Here is a 21,346-nt window from a genome sequence, read left to right on the forward strand (position 1 = left end):
TATCAATGAAACAAAAACTTACGTGAAAACATACGTATGTTTTCTTACCCTCAGGTTTGCATTGCTCTACGTTATTATGCCACTGGGGCATTTTTCGATGTGGTAGGGGACACCCCATGGGGCGCGACAAGGCGACAGTTTGTCGCGTGGTAAAACATGTAACAGAAGGTCTTGTAGAGATGAAAGATCGCTTTATACGTTGGCCGACTAGAATGGACACCCGTCGCAACATTATGGCAGGGTTTGCGGATGTAGCTGGGATTCCAAATGTGATTGGTGCGAAATCATCCATATGTATTAAAAAATATAAAAATTATGAGTGTAACCAACATCACATTATCACTGATACGTTCATATGTTGCATTAATTTTGGTTCAATTCATTCATTTTTTTTTAAAGCTGTTGTTAAATTTATCATTAATCTTAAAAACAAATATTTGTAGATGGATTAAAGAATTTCCATTCCGTTTCATAGTGATCAATTTATATTAATTATGCTCATTTGTAATAAAATGTGTTTCGACAACAGGTGCCATTGATGGATCACATGTTGAAATTACGAAGCCAGGCCCAACAGAAGAAAGGCCGTTCATTAACAGGAAGGGAAGGGCATCCATAAATGTAATGGCAGTTTGTGATAATAAAGGTACATAATATTGCAATACATTATTCAGGTGAATCCTGTTTTAATTGATCACGTATGTGTTTATCATAAACTATCGTGTGTATTGCATATTAACTGAGTATTCCGCCCGATTTTGAAAAGTAAAAGTCTGAATCTGAATTTTCGCCTATTGGAAAGGATTAATATCATTTAGTGATTTGGTCAGAAGGACACTGACCTCAAAATAATGTTTTTTGTATTAACATCAGTATTTGAATTTATATTTGAAGATGTAGGATGAGCTGGGTCTTATGTTTATCAAGGTGAAATCCTTTTTTAAAAGATAACAATTAACTTGGTCATTTGACCTTATGATCCCATAATCAATCGTCTGTTGATAAAGGTCAGTGAATTAACCTTATTTTCAGGAAGATTTACTTTCATAAATGCAGAATGGCCGGGCTCTGCGCATGACAGTTTTGTTTTTCGAGCGTCTTCGCTACAGGACTTTCTGGAGGAAAATATTCATACACTTGAAGATGGTGTTCTACTTGCTGACAACGGGTAGGTCCACATTAAAACTTTTGTGCAACACACAATATACACAAACATTTGAAAGATAAAGAAAAATGAATATAATTATAATTACAACAGTATATCACACTGTTATAATGTATATTTCAAACCTTTGAATTCAATATGTTTATCATATGAGATCAATTAAAACATTATTAATACTCAGAATGAATAGTGTCATCTTTTTAACACAGTATTATTTTCAGATCTGATGATCTCCCTCTGTTTCTTATCTGCTATGGTCCAATCTGAAACAACAAATTATAACATTATTAACAGCCACAAGATTAAAGTATTTCTCTCTCTTGTCTTTTTTAACATATGCTTGTTCGCGTTACATGTTGACGCCGTACAGAGTCTCTGATACACCGGTGAAAACCAGATTCAACCACTGCCGTTCGAGGGTTGTTATAGAAAGAACATTTGGTAGATGGAAGAGAAGATTCTCCGTCATGTGCAAGAAGGTCTGTTTGATAGATTAATTTAGGTTATGTAATAATGCTATATATCTTTAAAAAAGGATATAAAAAAGGATATATATATAAGCTCGAAGCTTTGCCTATATATGTTAAGTTATTCAATTTGTTTTATATACTACACTCTAGGTAAGGAAGACACCCGCTCAAGCATGTAGAGAGATTGTCGCTTGCGCAGTATTGCATAACATTGCCATGTTGTTTGGTGAACCTGACGTTGATGACGGCGATGTGGATGAACTTCCACTTATACCCTATGTTGGTGGTGAAAATGGATTTGCCATCCGTGACCATATTGCGCAGGCCTATTTTGGATAGGAACATTTCCTATTGGAAGGAAGCATGCAGCTGGTGCTATGTTGTTGTTTTGATGTAACACAGTAAAGTTTATGTTACGTGTTCTATGCATTTCTGTTAACTGATCCACTTACCCTATTCGTCACAAACTAATGGAATTATGTCCATGTCATCCTTCCCCTTCAACTCTGTCTGCAAAGCTTTAAACAGCTTCCTTTTCTCCCTAGACGTTGCGATCTTTTCCCTCAAAAGCTCCATCTCCAGCTCAACTTTTTTGTTTTGTCCTTGGAACCATTCCAGTTGAGCTGTCTGCACCTTTTCCTGGAGAGATGTTCTGCAAGGATAACATGTTAATTAAAAAAAACATTAATTAAAATTTAAAATTATTGTATCTAATAACTGAATAAAACAACATTTGCAGCGTTGCCCATCTATTGCTTATTCAGCTTGTATTTGAAACCAAGGTTATTGAAGGTACAAATGTAGTATCATCTTCATATCTAGACGAAAACATTCAATGCGATAAATACAATGTTATTATGTCTATTCACGTCTTGTTGCATAAATATACAGCTACATATTTCATTCCAGAGTTCAAATAAGTTAGTATTCCATTTTAAAGTTAACAATTCCTTATATGTATAAAATTGCTTACTTCACTTGCTGATTACTCGAGGATTGCGTTCTATTTGGGAATTCCTTGCCGGTGGACTGGCTTCCTTTGTCTAATTCTATCGTCTGATATGAGAAAGCAAATTAAGATATAGAATTAATACACATAGCATAGAATTATTCTTTTGTTTTACAAGTCATGATTTTGGCTTCGTATGTGTGTACCTTACTGTACTTTCAATGTAATAAAATATATATCTTGCAGCTGAGTTTGACAGTAAGTTATAACCCTAAATAACACCCATTTAATTATGTATTTTATTTCAGAATTTGTTTCCTCCTTCAGCCTCTAAATCCATTAACATTTTTAATACAGCCTAGAAAATAATTTTAATTTCTTACGTCCAAATCGAACACTGCACGTCTCTCTGCTTCTGACTGTAAATGTATAAGGCATACATTGAAGTGTACTATTTAAGAATAGGGTGTGATTACATGTTCACTCTTTAATGATCAATTGTTGATATATAATTCAATTTTAATTGCTAAAAATTAAGGTATTTAATTCATAAATGTATACATTATATCAACATGATAATTTACAATTGAATAAAATAAACATACATCTGATTCTGGTATGACTTGAATAACCACATCACCATTTAGCAGCTCATCGACCTTTAATTCTGAAAATATATGTTATGTTTATTTTTTTAAGTTACATCGATGATAGATGAAACAAAGTTAAATTGAAAGGATAAAATAAAATATATTGCATCTAATGTGCTGTATCGAAGCAGTTCAATACTAATAACCGTCTCAAAATTTGGATTTTATTTCTACAATGGGTTATGGTGACCCCATGTCAGGGCCTCAAATATCAAGGGAAGGCACTATCATGAAATATAGAATTGCTTGATTATAATTTTAAATAAATAAATTATTAGATCTAAACAAAATGATATAAATGCTTGCAAAAGATACATTTAACATGTATCACATTTATTTGTTTACAACTGTTTGTGATTTAATGATTATTTCATCGTGTTAAAAGTTTGTGACATTCGAATTTTAATAACATAAACCGGTTAAACCATTCTACAATCAAGTGGCACATGAATCATGACAGAAGTTGGCAAGCGCTGGAAGAAAAAATCGCTTTACTGGATAATATTTGAAGCTGCGACACGTAGCATGTATTTGCAAAGGTATGAACTTATGTCATGGACAATTGACTATGGTAAATTATCATGACATCTTTTCATTATTCAAGGATTTGTCATATTCACACTCCACATGGAAACAAAATGGAGGTAGGAATTCCATTTTCTATTTTTAGAACATGTCGAGTTCATTTGTGTATCTTTTTAGCAGACGGAAATATTTTAATAAGCATTTGATAGTGTAGAAATATATCTGTAAATAAACATGATACTTAATGAATTAAGTAGTACTTGATGATTAAATCTATAAATAAACAATCATTTAAGAAGTCTTATACCCTTCTCTGCTGCAATTGTGGTTTCTAGCCCACCAGGAATCCCACTGAAGCCTGGGTCTGCCTTATTGATGTTAATAAGGCGGAGCACCTCCTTGGGTGGTTTTTCAGATGGTGGTCCACTCCCTGTTCCCTTCAAATGCTTTCTTTGTTGCATTTCTGTTGACTTTGCAACCCGGTTCAAGTTGTGAAATTTGTTTCTCACATCTTTTCCTGTTCTTATCCCAACTCCAGCAAGTGAAACAGCACTTCCAATACAATCCCACATCTTTTGTTTCGCATCTTGTGATACCTTTGCGTTATTTAATTTGTCCTTTACTTTTTCATATTCAGTTATGAGAATTTCCCTCTCATATGCACTAAAGTTGCAACCTCTTTTCTTATTTTTTTCTGACAATGACAAAGTGTTGTCTGCTTGGGCAGCCATTATGTTTTTTTTCAATGCATTGTGGGTAATACTTGATGCATTTAAATGCATTGTGGGAAAAAGCAAATGCATTATGGGTCAACCCCATTATACATTTGTCGCTTAAAATTTAGCGATATCGCTAAATTTCCTAGCGATATCGTTAAATAGTTTAATGATTATTAGTTAGCGATAGCGATAACAATAGTCTGAACAATCAGAATTATAGCAATTTGTTAGCAAGCGATACGTTAAAAATGTAGCGATTGTTAATTTGACGAATCGCTAACTTCTAGCGACTTTCTGAACAATCGGGCCATTGTCTCACAAGTGTGAACAAGCGATATCGAAATCCAAAAAAAGCAGGTTCTATTCATTTAATTCTATGTTTATTCAGATGTTCATAATCGACAGTCAGCAATGATTTTGCAGTACTATTTTCAATAGGTAAGTGTATCATACAACAAGAATCACTGCTTTCACGACAAAATTCTTATCTGCATTTGTTTTTTAAGAACATACTTCTCTTTCAGATATTTTCCATAGAGAGGATAAATTTGCGTCGTTTTCCAACAATTTAACATCGATCTGTTTGGTGCAGAGATAAGGCTTCATGTTTCACATTTCAATCCACTACAGAGATTTTTATTTTCTTTATCTTGCTCACGTTGGATATACAAATAATCACCAGCATGTTCTTTTCGTTTTTTTGTAAAACAACATTAGAAAAACAATTTCTTTAGAATAAGAAATCGTTTGCTTTGCCATGATGTGCTGTAATAACGGATTTGTTTAGGTACCGAATAATTCATCAATTTACAACATGGACAGACACCTTATTTTTCGAAACTAAGAAGACAGGCGCAATTTTCTCATGCACATTGTTTCACAACGAACCAGAAAGAACCTAAGCTTCAAAACATGTTCGCAATCGAATATCGTACGGCATGTATTTGATTTTATAAGTTTTTTTACGTAATTCATATTCTTATTGCAAACTTCAATGTTAAGCTTATGTAATGTCAACCCCAAACTATGTAATTAAGAACTTCAAAAAAACATAGTTTCATATGTGAAATATTCAACATAGTCGGACAGTTCAAATCCCGTTTTTGTCTAAGGTAGTATTGTTGACACGTTTCTAATGTATTCCCCTGTGCATTTATTGTCCAGGTTATTCCCTGGTAGATCGTATTACTGAAGTTATTATTTAAATTACCTTGTTTGTGCAGTAAAGAAGAATTCAAATCACGACATGTTAAAGTTGCAGTTCAATAATCGTTTACTACATTTCACTTTATTTTCGTATGAAGAGGCCAACTGATATTCGTGCACATCACATTCACAACGTACTTATACCTGGATGATGTAATGCACAACCAGAGGCCTTTACGTACTAATACCTGGATGACGTAGTGCACAACCAGAGGCTTTTACGTACTTATACCTGTATGACGTAGTGCACAACCAGAGGCATTTACGTACTAATAACAGAATGACGTAGTGCCGGCCAGAGGCCTTTACGTACTAATACCTGGATGACGTAGTGCACAACCAGAGGCCTTCATATACTAATACCTGGATGACGTAGTGCACAACCAGAGGCCTTTACGTACTAATACCTGGATGACGTAGTGCACAACCAGAGGCCTTTACGTACTAATACCTGGATGACGTAGTGCACAACCAGAGGCCTTTACGTACTAATACCTGGATGACGTAGTGCCGCCCAGAGGCATTTACGTACTAATACCTGGATGACGTAGTGCCGCCCAGAGGCCTTTACGTACTAATACCTGGATGACGTAGTGCACAACCAGAGGCCTTTACGTACTAATACCTGGATGACGTAGTGCACAACCAGAGGCCTTTACGTACTAAAACCTGGATGACGTAGTGCCGCCCAGAGGCATTTACGTACAAATAACTGGATGACGAAGTAAACAGACAATAGCATTGATGTACACATTCCTGGATGCCATTGTAGAAAAAACAGTAGCCTACATGTACATATACACGGATGCCATAGTACTCAGAGAGTAGCCCACACGTACACATATCTGGATGACGTAGTGGACAAACTCTAGCCCACACGTACACACATCTAGATGACTAAGTCAAAAACAGTAACCCACACATTCATATACCTAGATGACGTAGTGCACAAACCGAAGCCTACACGTACATATACCTTGATGACGTGGTGTGCGAACAATAGTCCACACATACAAATAGCTGACTGACGTGGTAATCACACAATAACATAAACGTATACATACCTGGATGACGTAGTGCACAAACAGTACCATTCACATACACGTACATGTATTTTGCAACCACCATATTGTTTTTAACCACTTTGTATGAGCTTAACCAATACATTTCCTGAATTGTTGATTACAATTGTGTGTGACATCTCAGATAGATAAGTAGACTTATAACAACATACACTCGTTAATAAGATTGGAATTATAAGCTAAGATATACAGTTCATAACAGTTGTTAAACAGCATACGTGCATTGATACAGAACTGTCGATAAACGTTATATGTTAAGGATATCAAAACAAAATGGTTTAAATAGAACTCTTATTAGTTTTGAGTAATTTTGCCCAATCTATTCATAAGTATTAAAGTGCTGAACCTCGGCTAACCTATTGTGGCGAACATAAAGAAATGATGAAGTTTCGTAATATGAGTCCAATATTATTCGTAAACCGCTTGTATGTGCATATAGAGTGTCAAGATGTGTATATATTGAGTTTTATGAAAATTGAAAACAACTTTATTTTTACATATTTTCCTGTTCATATCATCTAAGCATAACTAGACCGCATCCTCACAAAACGTGATTCACATCCAGGTCAAGGTATTGTATGGACTTCCTTGTTTTGAAGCGTTTCTGGTTCGAGTTGACTTTTTTTAAATAACGAATAGCAAAATTATACTCATTCATGTAAAGGTACATGTATTAGCCTATGGACTTCCTTGTTTGGAAGTGTTACTGGATTTAGCTGATTTCATTTCAATACCGAATGGCAAAATGATACTTCATTCATGTAAAGGTGTATGTATCATCTATGTATCATCTATTAACCTTCAACTCAAAGTGCTTTAAGCAACTTTTTTGATATTTTGAATTTCATAAAACGACCATAAAGACGATGCAAATAGTATAACAGTTAACAAAGCTTATTTTAGCTATTCGCGTTTGATATTGATATGAACACAAATTCAACTATATAATTTTACGAGAACAGGAATGAACTCTTTTCATGCATATCAATGAATGATTTTGTGATAGGGCATCAGTTATCACTTTAAAGTAAATGTGTATAAAAGTACATGTCAGTACCAAATCCGGGGACAAATTTTAAACAAGACAGTCTGGGTAAGTAGGAGGGGCTGCACCTCCCCCAACCACCCCCGAAAAGTAATTTTGAGTACTGACTCGATTTGCGTTTTCTGGTTATTTTATTGTTGTTAAATACAATAATACTTTAACATCAAAATATGTATAAAGTTAAAAATTGTAGTTTTCATGATTCAAAGACAAGGGCAATTCTACCATGTTCCTGACCCCCCCCCCCCCCCTTATAATGGAGATATAACCAGCTGTGCAGCTGTGAAAATTCCCGATCAGTATGAAATTACACATGAATTGTGTTTGTAAAAAGTGAGTTTTTAGTTTGATTGTAATCGAAATCAAATAAGAAATGCAATGATTTACATCCATAAGGATAGCATTCCAATGACATTAAACGACTTTTCATTTTTATGTTTATTCATGTATTTTGTTTGTTTTTCCGTTAAAAATGCTAATCAAGGCAGCTGCCTCGGTGAACCTCAATGCGGCTAAGGGCTGCATGCATGTAAACATGTCACATGTTTGTTATATGAAGCCATGATATACACATCAATGAGAATAACACACGTAATTATACGTCACAAATGCAGACCACACAACTAGCTGCTGAGTCACACCGATAATAGCTTCGCTAGGCGGCTTGTGAGTGAAAACTTGAAATATCCAGGTTAATAATGTGAGCTTAAAATAAGGAATTAGGAAAACGACTTTCAGCACGTGAGTATGTTTATTTACTGTTTTATACAACTACATACAAAATGACCACATGTTTGGAAATCTGTTATAAATTGTACATGTTCACCTTATATTTCTTTGATATAGAATGGGATCCCAGTTTGATTATTAATAATTCATTCATCACATTTCTGTGGGATCCCGGTTTCTAATACGTCTGTTGAATGAAATTTTATCAATTAAATGTTTAAAGCGTGACACATTCGCTCCAGTTTAATATTGATAGGAAGACAAACAAACATATTGGTAGTAAATACTTATTTTATGATACAAAATAGATTAACTTGTGGTTTTAATCTATAATGTTTTGAATTGCCAAAGTGTGCGCTCTGTAAAATGTAGACAAATGACGCAATTAGATTAAGGTGTGTTAGAAGACAGCTTATGAGTTGTAAATCACGATGGACTACCATAATACATCCTAATGGCGTGTGTGAAACATAGTCCTATACTTTATATTTTTTATAAACATAATCGTACGTGCATTTCCTATTAAAACTACAGCAAAATAAAATGTATATAAATATGAATAATTAATTTTGAGATTTAAAACGTGGTATACAAAAGTGCATTCGGAATTCTCTTGACTGAAAATAGAAAATAGGGGAATATTCGGAATGCAGTTTTCTTAAACACACGATTCGGTTTTCAGAAAAAATCAGCAATAAGGATTTTTGGTGGGGTGTGGGTGTGTGTGGGGGTAATTATTGACTACATTTGGAATTTCAAGAAAAAATCAGCAACGAAGTTGTTTTGGTGGGGTGTGAGTGTGTGTGTGTTTGCGGGGGGGGGGGGGGGGTACTGACTACATTTACACTGTCGTTTAGCGATTTTAACTGTGCTGCATGTGTCAAAGTACATAAATGTAAAATCAGATACAGAAGAAAAACCCGATCCTAACAAGAACAAACCAATAATTTCTTCTAAAAAATATCGTATTACTTCATTTGCGATCAATATATAATAGAATCATGTATAGCATGGATATATACATACATTGCGAAAGAATACACATCGAATTGATTTGGTATTTGTTTAAGTAGGACTGATATATTGATTTACTTATTTGAGTGTATTGTTTGCATGCACATATACAAAGCAAGGTTATAAACTTGAAACTTGAAACTTGTTTATTTGATTAAACGCCTATTTTTACATAAAATACTCAATGGCGTTGTACAATACAATGATAAAATATTTTAAATAATTTACAGATATAATACTATCTAGACATCAAACATACTTAATTTGAAATAAACAAAAATAAATAAATAATTAAGCTAAATACATCGTTAAAGCAAATAAAACACATGACATAAAGTAAGATAAATTAAAATATCTAAAAATAAAATGAATATAAAACATAAAATAAACAATCATCGCATGCTAATTTATCACAGTTAGTTTTCCACTGTTCATTGTTCAGTCACTGTTTTTAAAACAACATGTCAAATTTTCGAAAGTAATGTGTTCTTCTTAAACACTTCTAACGATTTCGATGTTGGTATATCAGATGGCAAATCGTTCCACAGTGCTGGGCCAATGGTACTAAAACTACGATCAGAGAATGTTTTATGTTTGTTTGTTGGTACGACGTAACACCCCACACTGGATAGCGAAGAACGAAGATTGCGTGTTGGTTGCTTTACTGTCAACATATCTACTAGTTATGCCGGTGCCTTTCCGACCGAGCAATTGTACATGATGGTTAAAATTTTAAAGTTTATCCTAGCTTTCACTGGTAACCAGTGTAATTCAAACAAAGATTGTTTGGAGCTTTCATATTTGCCTCGAGAAAGCACAAGTTTTGCACACATGTTTTGAATTCTTTGCATTTTCTGAATATCACAGGCAGCAATGCCATACAAGATTGAATTACAGTAGTCAATGTGTGACATTACCAGTGAAAGAACAAGAATCTCCGTTGCCTCTTTGGTCAAATATTTTCGAATGTTTTTAATTCTCATGTAGTTTAGCATGGCTGTTCGGCATTTTCGTTTTACATGCTCCTTAAAGTTTAAAGTTTCATCGAGAAAGGCACCTAAGTAACGTATACAGTGTACAGCTTCGATACTGTCACCAACAATATTGATGTTTTTTGTTTGACATTTTGCAAGTTGTTATGTTACGACTTCATACTGGAATAGTATGTCTAGTATAATTATGAGTTTGAGGTGCGATGAAAATTGTTCAGGTCAAAATTTCAAGTCTCAATCGAAGAAATATGTTCATAAAATAGGTGCATTTTTTTCTTAAATTAGCTCTCTTATTCCCATACGAGATGTACATCTAATATGAAATCATAGAATAACAGAAACTGCTAATGCAGTACATTTTTTCTTAGGTAAACTAGTGTCAAAGGCAAAATTCATTTTATATGACATACTATGACTATACATAATGCACTCTGGTATAGGGTACTGAAGTGAACGGTCCCATATTCCAACTCTGGTATCCTGGATAAAACGTTACTGGTGAATACAGTATTGAAGTGACCAATCCCAGACGCCAATATGGTATCCTGGATAAAACATTAGTGGTGACATTGGTACTGAAGTGATCAATCCCATATGCCACCATGGCATCCTGGATAAATTTGTTCACATTGACACAGATGAAGAGGCTATCACACTAACAAATGAAATCACCTGTGTTACAAATATGTAAATATGGCTTAAGACCACAGTTATTTTAATCATATGTTTCATATAGACACTTACCCGGTTTATCTCTTCAAAACAGTCTTTGCATATAATATATTTGCAAAAACAGACCTCAAAACTCCTATAGTTCAATTTCAGGCTGTATGCAACACATACTGAAAGTTTGGCAATGATATATTTAACACTTAAATACTAAGTATAAGCACCTGTGGTGTTTTCATAAAAGCAGAAATATCCATTTCCATCAAATGTTAAGCCGCAAACTTTTGAAGAGCCAATGTTTTCTCATGCATTGGAATAATCTGACCAAGTTAAGTTTTCCGTGTAGCTTTCAATGGTGTCTATAACATAGCACCACAAAAATGGCCTGCCTACTCTTTTAAGAGTTTTTCAAAGCAAAATAAGATTTTTCCACTTTATAGGCTTAGCGTTTTATATAGAAAAAAATGACATAGAGCCAAACTGAAATGATTCAACTAGTCAAATTTATGCTTTTTCTGGTCCACTGATACACAAAGGTAACAAAACTGATCGGTTTAACAATTTTTTTTAGTGATCATGTGTTTATAGACAGTCTAAACACCACTATATGCCAAATTATTTGCTTCCGGGATAAATGGCGCAGCAAAGGAAATGGCAAAAAACACCCAAACTGAAATATTCATGACAACTGCTAGTTTTTTCATGTATGAGGTGGCTACATGATGTAGAAAATGCAGCGATATCATTATTATGCTCAGATTTTTTTTTGCTTTAAGTATCTGTTTTGAAGGCTAGATTTGACTTAAAATTAAGAGTACATTACTTTACCATTGTCCAAGTTGCTTATTTACACCTGATGTGCTATAAATCTCACTCTTTGGAATCATTTACACACAAACAAGTACTACAGAGTTGACTTACATCTTCATTCTTCTTAATTATTTGATTCAGAGCTGCATATCCTGGATTCAGATTGCATGACTACTACCAAGGGCTGGTGCATAATGTGATAAATGGGCAGAAATGTTCATTAATTCAAAGATTTTCATGACAAAACCTATCAAATATATAGTCTTTTGGACATTTTGCAATAACTTTTTAACAACTCAAAGAATAATCTTTACTAATTGGGTACCCAGATGCATTTTAAAAGCGTTAAATCCAGACATACTTAGAATTCTTCCTTACTTGGAGACGATATTCCTTTCTCGGAAATCCTTGCCGAGAATGGGTATGGAATTCCATCACAAGATCACGTTTTGATCCGCATTGCTTCTTGTCCTTGAAAATACCTATGTGGCTTCAGCAACCAGGCTGGCTATAGAAATAAACAATAAATGAATGTTTATAAAGGTGCACTCTCACAGATTGAGCGTTTTGACAAGATTGTATTAAATAATTGTCCTGTGATTCGATACTTGTTGGTGCTAATCTGGTGTACAATCCCTTTAAGACACTTTGAGTGTATTTAAGTTTTTTCTTTAATGCATAAAGGGAAAAGGTTCTTATGCTCACTTTTTATTTATTTTGCCTTCAAAAGTGTCAATTTTTTAATCTATAAACTTCAAATAAATGAATATATTTATGAACGATTGACAGTATTAATGAATGAAAAGTAGGAATATTTCTTTAGATATGGATCTCATTGTGTTGCTGTGATTGTTTAAGTAGATGTTTTTTCTTGTTCATTAGCTAAAAATCATATGCACACTAAATGAAACATCATTCTGCATCATATGTGTAATCAGTTTTGATACTTGTTTGCAATTAATGTAATGTTTGCTTAAAAGAGCAAACAAAACGTGCGAATAGATGCACAACACAGACCAAAGACCAATACAGGTCAGCTGTTTCATTATAATATGATATTATCTCAAAGCCGCACAAAAAACGGCATGAAAGAAATTCAATTAGGAAAGAAACAAACAGTAAAGCAATAAGCTTATATGATTAAGAATAGCTTTTATTTGTAACCTGATATCAGTGGTTTAATGACGTTTCGCTAATTCAATCTGAGCTAAATATTGTCCGGTTTATTTCCAAACTAATTGCCTCCAGTTAAACATAATATCATGGCAATACCTGCATTGCTGAAAAACAGTCCACAGCCGTAATGTCAAAAACCAGGTGGCATGGATGCATTCGGAAATACAGAAAAATGTTTGAAATTTGTGCTAATCTGACATATCCCATTTACAAGTGATTTACACTGAAATCTGATTGTTCTATACTATAGTTACAAGAGTTCTTTATTACCAAACATATTGCTTTTGAGCATTAGTACACTGTATGTACATTACTTTTTTTTATTTTGTATGTCATGTTTCTCTGCCCAAATTTATTGAAGTATTTTATTTATAACAGGTTCAAGCTATTTAAGTCAGTTACGCTTAACATTTATGGAGAAGCTGGGGTCTTATCACACGCAGATTTGAGTGAATGGCAGAGGGTCTTTACAGTCTTTACTATCAACGACATAAACTTCTTTCAGACGGCATTGGGGCTGTGGGATCTCATCTAGACTTTTGTACTTAATAACAAGAAGGAATTTTGACACAATGGCTATTTATAACAATTTTGACCATGAGATTGAGTCTGAGCAAGCCAGTATAGTGACTTACCACTTTGGTGAAAAGTTATTAAATGGCGATGTAAGTTGAAAAAATAGTTGCACCTAATTTTATAAGGTGCAGGTCTTAGAAATGGCATTGCGGTCTAAAAAAAGAGGTGCAGTTGTATATATTTAAGAGGTGCACCTCCATTTTAAATTTAGAGGTGCAGTAACATTCTCTCACCAAACCATGCTGTTTCATGGAAAGGGTACCGAAACTCTCACTCAGCCATGTGGTGTTTGGCGGGATGGGTCACCTTCTCCACTGGACAGACTATTTAGTTACAATATTATACAGGATTTGTGGCCCACAGCAACGATCACGATCAATCACAAAGCCATGGTGTCGGACCGCAACCGTCCATTTATCTTTTTAGTCATAATCTCGCACTCCGCCAAGGGGGCGCTGTATGGGCTTTGCTTGGCAGGAGGGGATACCCCTCCCAGTCCAACTTCTTAATCTTTACAGTCACGATCACTCACAAAGCCATGGTGTCGGACCGCAACCCTCCATTTATTTTTTCATTCATAATCTTGCACTCCACCAGGGGGTCGCCGCCAGTGTTTCGCTTTGCAGGAGGGGATACCCCTCCGGCACCCTCCCAGTCCAACTTCTTAATCTTTACAGTCACAATCACTCACAATGCCATGGAGTCAGACCGCAACCGTCTATTTATCTATTCAATCATAGTCTCGCACTCCGCCAGGGGATCGCCGCCAGGGTTCCGCTTGACAGGAGGGGATACCCCTCCAGCACCCTTCCATCATCGAACATCTTAATTTAATAACAATATGTCACACAAAAGTGGTGTTGCATGGCACAAGAGTTCCCCTGTCACACGATTCATGTATATCTTTTTAGTTTCAATCTCTCAACCAGCGTGTTGATACTTGAAAGGTGTTCCCATACTTTGATCTTAGTCAAAACATCTCACTTAGCCATGGTTGTGGCCATCCATCTTTTCAGTGACAATATCTCACTCAGCCATAGCGATTTTTGAACTGGTCAACCGCATGTCATATGTTTATGAAATTGATACTTTGATTTTATGATTTACTGAAAAGTGTTTCTTACAAATAATCATACCTGGTACATGTACGTGACAGGCTCTGCTATGTGTACCGGTGTAATCCATGGTCGTAATTAAATTGGTAATCCACAGGAATAAATTATTCGCAATTTCTATCCGATAAACAATTGTCAAACATTGGAATATTATCGATATTGTAAAATCTATAATGACAACTACTGGAGAATGAACTGTCAGAATAGTGACTTTCGTTTAGAATGGTAAACAATGCGTATGACTATCTTTAATAAACAAGTGAAACCAAAATATATATCTCCGACATTCTTTAGAAATATGATTTATTTGTCTTTGTGTGTTTACCAAAAGCATTCATAGTAATTGTTACTAAGCATACTTTGAACTATTTTGATAACTAGCGCTATTTCGCATCTCATTGTTTCAATTTTCATGAGACTGTTTTCTTTCGGTGTCGTCACGCTCTGATGAAATTTTGGTGTCCGGCATGCTCGCGCTTATTATGGTTTGTGAACAGTAGAATACTGGTTCCATTCCCTTTACGTCTTTTTTTCAGGCTCATAGTGGTTGCACTTTTGAAAGAAAGTAGTGCTAAGCGTATATGCGCGTACATGTAGCCGTAATATGGCTCTGCCGAGCTTCGCTCGGTTTAGAGCCCGTATTAATACAATTGTTTTGTTTTACCGAAAATGATGCGTACATATTATAAACAAATGTTCTTACGGTGGATACCGTGTTACGGTATTTCTACCTTATGAGATGATAGTTGATCAATGTAAATATTTTAGGACCCACCAGTTATTAAGTATTTGTGTGTTATCAACTTTAAAATACGAGTACATGGTTACAATTATGTTATAAGTGATATGATTTTTCCATAAATACATTATTTTATTTAGTAAGAAGGTAATTTAAAAGTTGAATCACTTAAATAGTATGTTTGTTATACATGTGTATGTATTGATTTTTAAAATGAGTGCCACTTGATGGATCTACTTGATATTCTTTGTATTATGTCTTTTACCTCATTGTTTCAACTCATACTCGGGATTGAACTTTATCGAGTACATATTGTTAAGTTGAACACATTTTACTTTTTTTTACAAAACTAACTTGGCTGTTTTTGTATATAGATTAATGCTTATTACACATGTGTAACTCTCATCCCATATATGATTTAGTGGTTCGTGATACTAGAAATCACTGTTATTTCGCGTTCAAATCGCTCAACTTACTGTAGAAAATATTGAACATTTATACAGTGGTGTATAACCTATTATCAATTGTAAAGTAAGACAAATAAATCTGAATTTGACCGAGTATATTCTCATTTTAAACCATTCACAGTGGTCTCCCAGATTGACACATGAGTATGCTACTTTAAGCGACACATAATCTGGAATCCCACCTATTTAATGTGACGAAAATATGTTGACAACCTTTATTACATCGATTATTTTTTCATAAAAATATTAAGATTATCAGGTAACCCTAGTTTACAAAGATACTTATTGACATTGCACATCTAAGATAATATAAATTAAAGAGATTGTATACGCATTTTTGAAGTTAAAAATGGAATAGCTATATAAATGGCACTGCAATTGACTTCGTAAAGATTGCTGTTAAAGATAAAAGTGATATACACTCATCCATATATCATTTCATTACGCATGCATATGCTATTCTTCCACAAGATATGTTTGACTGTTGTACTCTGTTTTCAAAACAATCTTTGTTGCTTATATCCTCTTTATGTGTTGGTATATCATTGAAACCTTGTTTTTTCAACGTGTTATAAACAAGGAACAACTACAACTCAAATGTATTTTGGAAAGGGATTTAGGATTCAACATATTTATTTGACAATACATTCTTGTTTTAGAACATGTAATATATTAAATGATTCTTATAGAGATTATAGTCAGCATATACATTCAAATGTAAATCAAACTTAATGCGCGCAATTGGCATAATTTATCATAAAGAGGGAACCCAATGTCTTTATTTTGTATGTTTGGAAATCCAATGTGTTACTATTTTGCGCAGCTGTGATCAAGTTACGGTTAATCGGTTTACGTAAATAGACATACGCCGTAACTTAAATCTGGGCGGATTTTTGCAAACGCACTTGTCAAGCCATCAGTTACTTTTAATATTTATAAAAATGATACATTGTGTTTGCACCCTGGTTAACTGTGTTCATATGCTTAAGAAAACGAAACGAAAAACATTCATGTTTTAAATATTGTTTCTCTAAGATAAGCATTTAATGGAAATATGCACATTCAATGTATTCAATTTTTAATACCTACAATATTACCAACCTCACAATATATATCTTCACAGGGCGTTCGATAATTCTACTATTCAAAATTATAACAAATGCATTTGGTAGAAAAAATGCAAATTTGTTTGGATTGAGAATCTGATTTAAAATATATTTTGTAAAAACAATTAACATCATATAATACAATTTGCAAAGGATATATGTTTGTTTTTATGCTTGTTTAATATTGAACCTAAAAATATATTACATATGAATCTTTGAAATATTCTATGTTTTAGTTCTTTATATGTAAACTGTTGAAGGCCTTAAATATAACATTTGTTGCAACCATTGTACATTCCTGTTTCTTGACAACCAAACTGCTGATTGTCACTTTGACTTCCTTGATATAGTTGCAAACACATGCTTGTTTAAAAAATTGAATCACGTTTTGTGTTAAAACATATCGAGGGTTTAAAGGTAAAAGGTGCCAACTTCCAATTTCAACATTTGGAAAATAACGGAGAAAAATTTTAATCCCTTCTTTTTCCGTCTATGGTCTTATTTTGCCTAGTCTAACTAGAATGACTATTGCTTGTCATGTTGTGAATGTAAGAAGACAAGGTATACAGTATAACACATTATTTTTGCACTTTTGACATTACATATAAATGTGTTAGGGTAAAAGGTGCTAAATGTAGTTGGCACTGTTCAAATTAATTTCTAAAAAAAGCTGCCAAGTGCAGATAGCACCTTTTGTATTCATTTAATTTCAGCAAATGTTGAGTTTTTCTAAAAGCAAAAGGGACCAAATACAGTTAAACCCTTTAACCACTTCAAAGAACTTGATTATTATAATACTCATCGCAAATAGTATTTTATCTTCCGATAAAATAACAACCAATATATTCATGCGGGCCCTTTATTTAGACGTTTATTGCATTTTGTAACACAATAAGAAATGAGGTATATTTTAACACGTAAAGTATTTTACATTTTTCTTTGTAGTGTCTGTATAACTTGAAGTTATACAGTGTACGCTGAATTAATTAATTATTGATAAATTGATGGTTTAATATCAGATAGTGACCAAAACTGGATATGTATTGGTAATTAAAATATTACCCATGTCCCTTATCTTTTGTTAGACAATGAAATAATGTATATCATACAGTAACAATTATGTACACAAATTAAACTGATATGCTGTTTCCAAATAAACAATCTCCGTCGGATAGATTGCTTTTTCTCCAGCATTTTGTTTGCAATTAACATGTCCTGCCGTTTTGTTTGGTATCCAAACATTTTCTCGTTAGATTCCGTTCTTTAATACTGAGTTCCACAGCTATTGTAATGCACTTGCTTCATCACACTCATAAACGTCCTCGTTTTCTGATTATCCAGTCGTAATGTTCACATATCCTTTTTTGTCTGTCTCATCTCCACAGCTCATACGGCTTTGCTTACAGTTTAACTGACGGCTTCTCTGTATATGTTTTCCTTGTCGTGTCCACCCCTTGTATCTGGTTGTTGTACTTTGATTAGCAACAAATTCTGCAGAAATATTTGATGTTACACAGAACTCACTTACATTAGCGCACCACAATTTTATTGAACAAAGTAACAGCTCTCTTGTTTCAGAACTATATTGTTTCTCAAAAAATAGCTTGTAATACAATGCTTGATTCAAATTACATTGCCCTAACAATTGCATGGGTCCATTTCACTAATGGCTTATCATTAAGAACATCGCAACCTCGTCCATATCTGTGTTAGTTTGATGCTCAACCCGTGTCTGCATTTCGTCATGTCATTGATTTCGTAACACTATTCAATCCAATTTGCATAGAACACCTCATAATCGATCATTTTCTTACTGTAAAAAATAGACCCCGTTTAAAAGCAGTATGATAATTATGTTCAGTTTTGATACTCGTTTCAAAATCGATAGACGTTTTTCTATCACGAACGATCATATTGCGATATGTTAATAGCATAAAACACTTTACGATTATTTCAATACGTTCATTGCATATAATGTATTGAATTAAAGAGCATTGCTGTTACGATGAGTTGTAGCATACTTGTCAACTTATTCTTCAGTAATGACTGACCAGTGTGACCACTAGTTCTCTTTCATCTACACAAGTAATATATATTTTATTTATTTTAAAAACTGTTTAGAGACGTGCGCACTTAAAAACATAATTTTAAGGCAGAACACAATTTATTATGATATAGAGTATACAAAAAGCAAATGGGTTGGACACAAGTTCTAATAACATGAGTTACGTCTTCCCCATGAGCACATGAACTTTATAACTATTTGGCGATCAATATAAATAAGAAAAGGGTAAAGCAATGGATAAGTGAAAGAAATGTTAGTAAAAGACAGGAAGTAAAGAAAAGAAGACGAATTCTGACTCACTGCTACACAGGTGATATGTGGTTAATTGTTCAATAAAACAACCTTGTTCAGTTATAATTAAAGAAGGGGCTTAAGGGCCTTAAACCGTTAAGAGTGTTTTATAAATAAGTGTACATAATGGATTGTGAAGTTCAATTTCAATAGGTGTGCACAGCCTAGGAGCAGTTTCATAAGAATCTCGGCTTGAATAACCCTAGGCATTTCGCTGGAATATGTAATATTTCCCAGCGAATAAAGTAAAACAAAACGTTTCAACGAAACATTTCCTTGTCTCGCTGCTTTATGATATTTACCGAATGCAAACATCCGGTACGGTTTCGGGTAGTACTCGTTACTAAAACACGGAATGTGTCATTATTGATACAACTAAATTCACTATTGCACCGATAGTTCCATTTTAATCCATTCAAAGCTTTCAATAATGTTTGTCTTTCAATTATACGGCGGTCATTTTTATTTTCGTAAAAATGACGTGAGTGTACACGTTCTGTCTTCGTCAGGCAATTATGCCATGATCGCCCTGACGAACCGTGATAGTCTCAAGGGTGGAATTGATAAATATTTTTGCGGGAACGAATTTCTATAGTAAAATGTTACTTATTATCTTGAAGACATTACATGCAGATCTAAACTGCATTAACCTTTTGGTACTTTTAATTTTGAAATGCGAAGAAGGCACATAAAGATCAGAATGGGACTGTATTGATTGTTTATATATTAAACTAGTTCATTCAGTGCACTATATAATGATATTCCGGTATAGTGTTAAATTATTAACGAAACTGATCCAATTGTACTTAATAGCAATAGTATAGTACCGAAATCCACTGAATAAATAATGTCGAATGGGATATAGAACAACTCATTATATCATATTTCATAAAAGTCTTATTATTTTTCAAATTTTACGTACAAAAGTGCCCGTCGTAAAATTGCTAATTTATCTTGGTTTATCATTTAAGTTTAGATTACTTTCAACATTCTTGCTTTTTCTTGTTCTTATTCTTTATTATCTAATACGCAAAAGTCCGCTGATTTAAAACGAATCTATACTGTGAATGTAATTTTGCAATAATAATGTTGTTTAAATGCCTATTAGTCTGTAAATAAACCCTTATTCAAAATGTTAATTCACACATTATAAGTTCCGAAGCTGAGCATTGATGAATAATGACAAGTTTTGACTAAATAAATCTTTTTTAAACCATTTAATTTCTCCGTCATGTTTATACTTCAACAATGTCTATACATAACTACAAAATAAATGCAAGTTTGCACATTAACAAAAAGGATTCCGACAATATCTGTGAAATGTGAAAATATATAGAGGATATTTGTTTATTTCAGGGTAAGATCGTATCTTATATCCCGAGTGTCATAGAACACGTTTTTCTATGATCACGAGTGAACTTAAATTCGATCTTACACTAAACTTAACAAACATCCTCTATTTATGCTTAATTTCGGAGTTTTATTAGTTTTTTAATTTATTTCTAAATTACCCCCATTTTGGAAAGAGTTGTATTTACGCCGCGACCTGTGGGGCATCCCAAAGTTAAAGCTTTCAACTTTTCTACTTCCGGTTTATTGAGGAAAAGTTCTCTGTTATTCATTCTTATTCGCAAGTTTTCAAGTGCAAAGCTTTTATGAACAGTAATCAATGAAGTTTCATAAGTGCACATATGTTCCAAAAAATAACGAAAACACGTTTATTTTAAGTGGGGCATGAATACATAACCAAATTACTTCGCCGCTATTTAATGAATGAATATTTGGA

The 21,346-nt window shown here is 33.8% G+C and overlaps 2 protein-coding genes across 11 annotated transcripts in view; one reads left to right on the top strand and one right to left on the bottom strand.

Annotated features, from left to right (window-relative positions):
* Window positions 1-1,310: 1,310 nt before the first annotated feature.
* On the bottom strand, window positions 1,311-7,022 carry LOC128238916 (uncharacterized). 2 transcript variants are annotated; one of them, XM_052955253.1, is made up of 6 exons: window positions 6,749-7,022; window positions 3,190-3,251; window positions 2,968-3,003; window positions 2,609-2,691; window positions 2,088-2,287; window positions 1,311-1,428 (listed from the first exon to the last, which is right to left on the bottom strand). In XM_052955253.1, exons 1-5 carry the CDS (start codon window positions 6,849-6,851, stop codon window positions 2,089-2,091), a joined length of 483 nt encoding a protein of 160 aa, XP_052811213.1. In that variant the 5' UTR covers window positions 6,852-7,022; the 3' UTR covers window positions 1,311-1,428; window position 2,088. The 2 variants fall into 2 exon arrangements, with proteins under 2 accessions (XP_052811213.1, XP_052811204.1); XM_052955244.1 differs by lacking the exon at window positions 6,749-7,022 and adding an exon at window positions 4,067-4,676.
* Window positions 7,023-8,429: 1,407 nt separating this feature from the next.
* Window positions 8,430-21,346, top strand: part of LOC128230453 (uncharacterized) — a 34,324-nt gene continuing 21,407 nt past the window's right edge. For 6 of the 9 annotated variants that reach the window (XR_008260232.1, XR_008260225.1, XR_008260226.1 and 3 more), the window contains exon 1: window positions 8,436-8,552. The gene's annotated coding sequence lies outside the window, so the exon portion shown is untranslated. Of the gene's footprint in view, window positions 8,557-21,346 lie in introns of all 9 variants that reach the window. The other 3 variants (XM_052942733.1, XM_052942725.1, XR_008260227.1) reach the window with 2 other exon arrangements.

This window comes from Mya arenaria, chromosome 1, assembly GCF_026914265.1.
Source record: "Mya arenaria isolate MELC-2E11 chromosome 1, ASM2691426v1".
NCBI lineage: Eukaryota > Metazoa > Mollusca > Bivalvia > Myida > Myidae > Mya > Mya arenaria.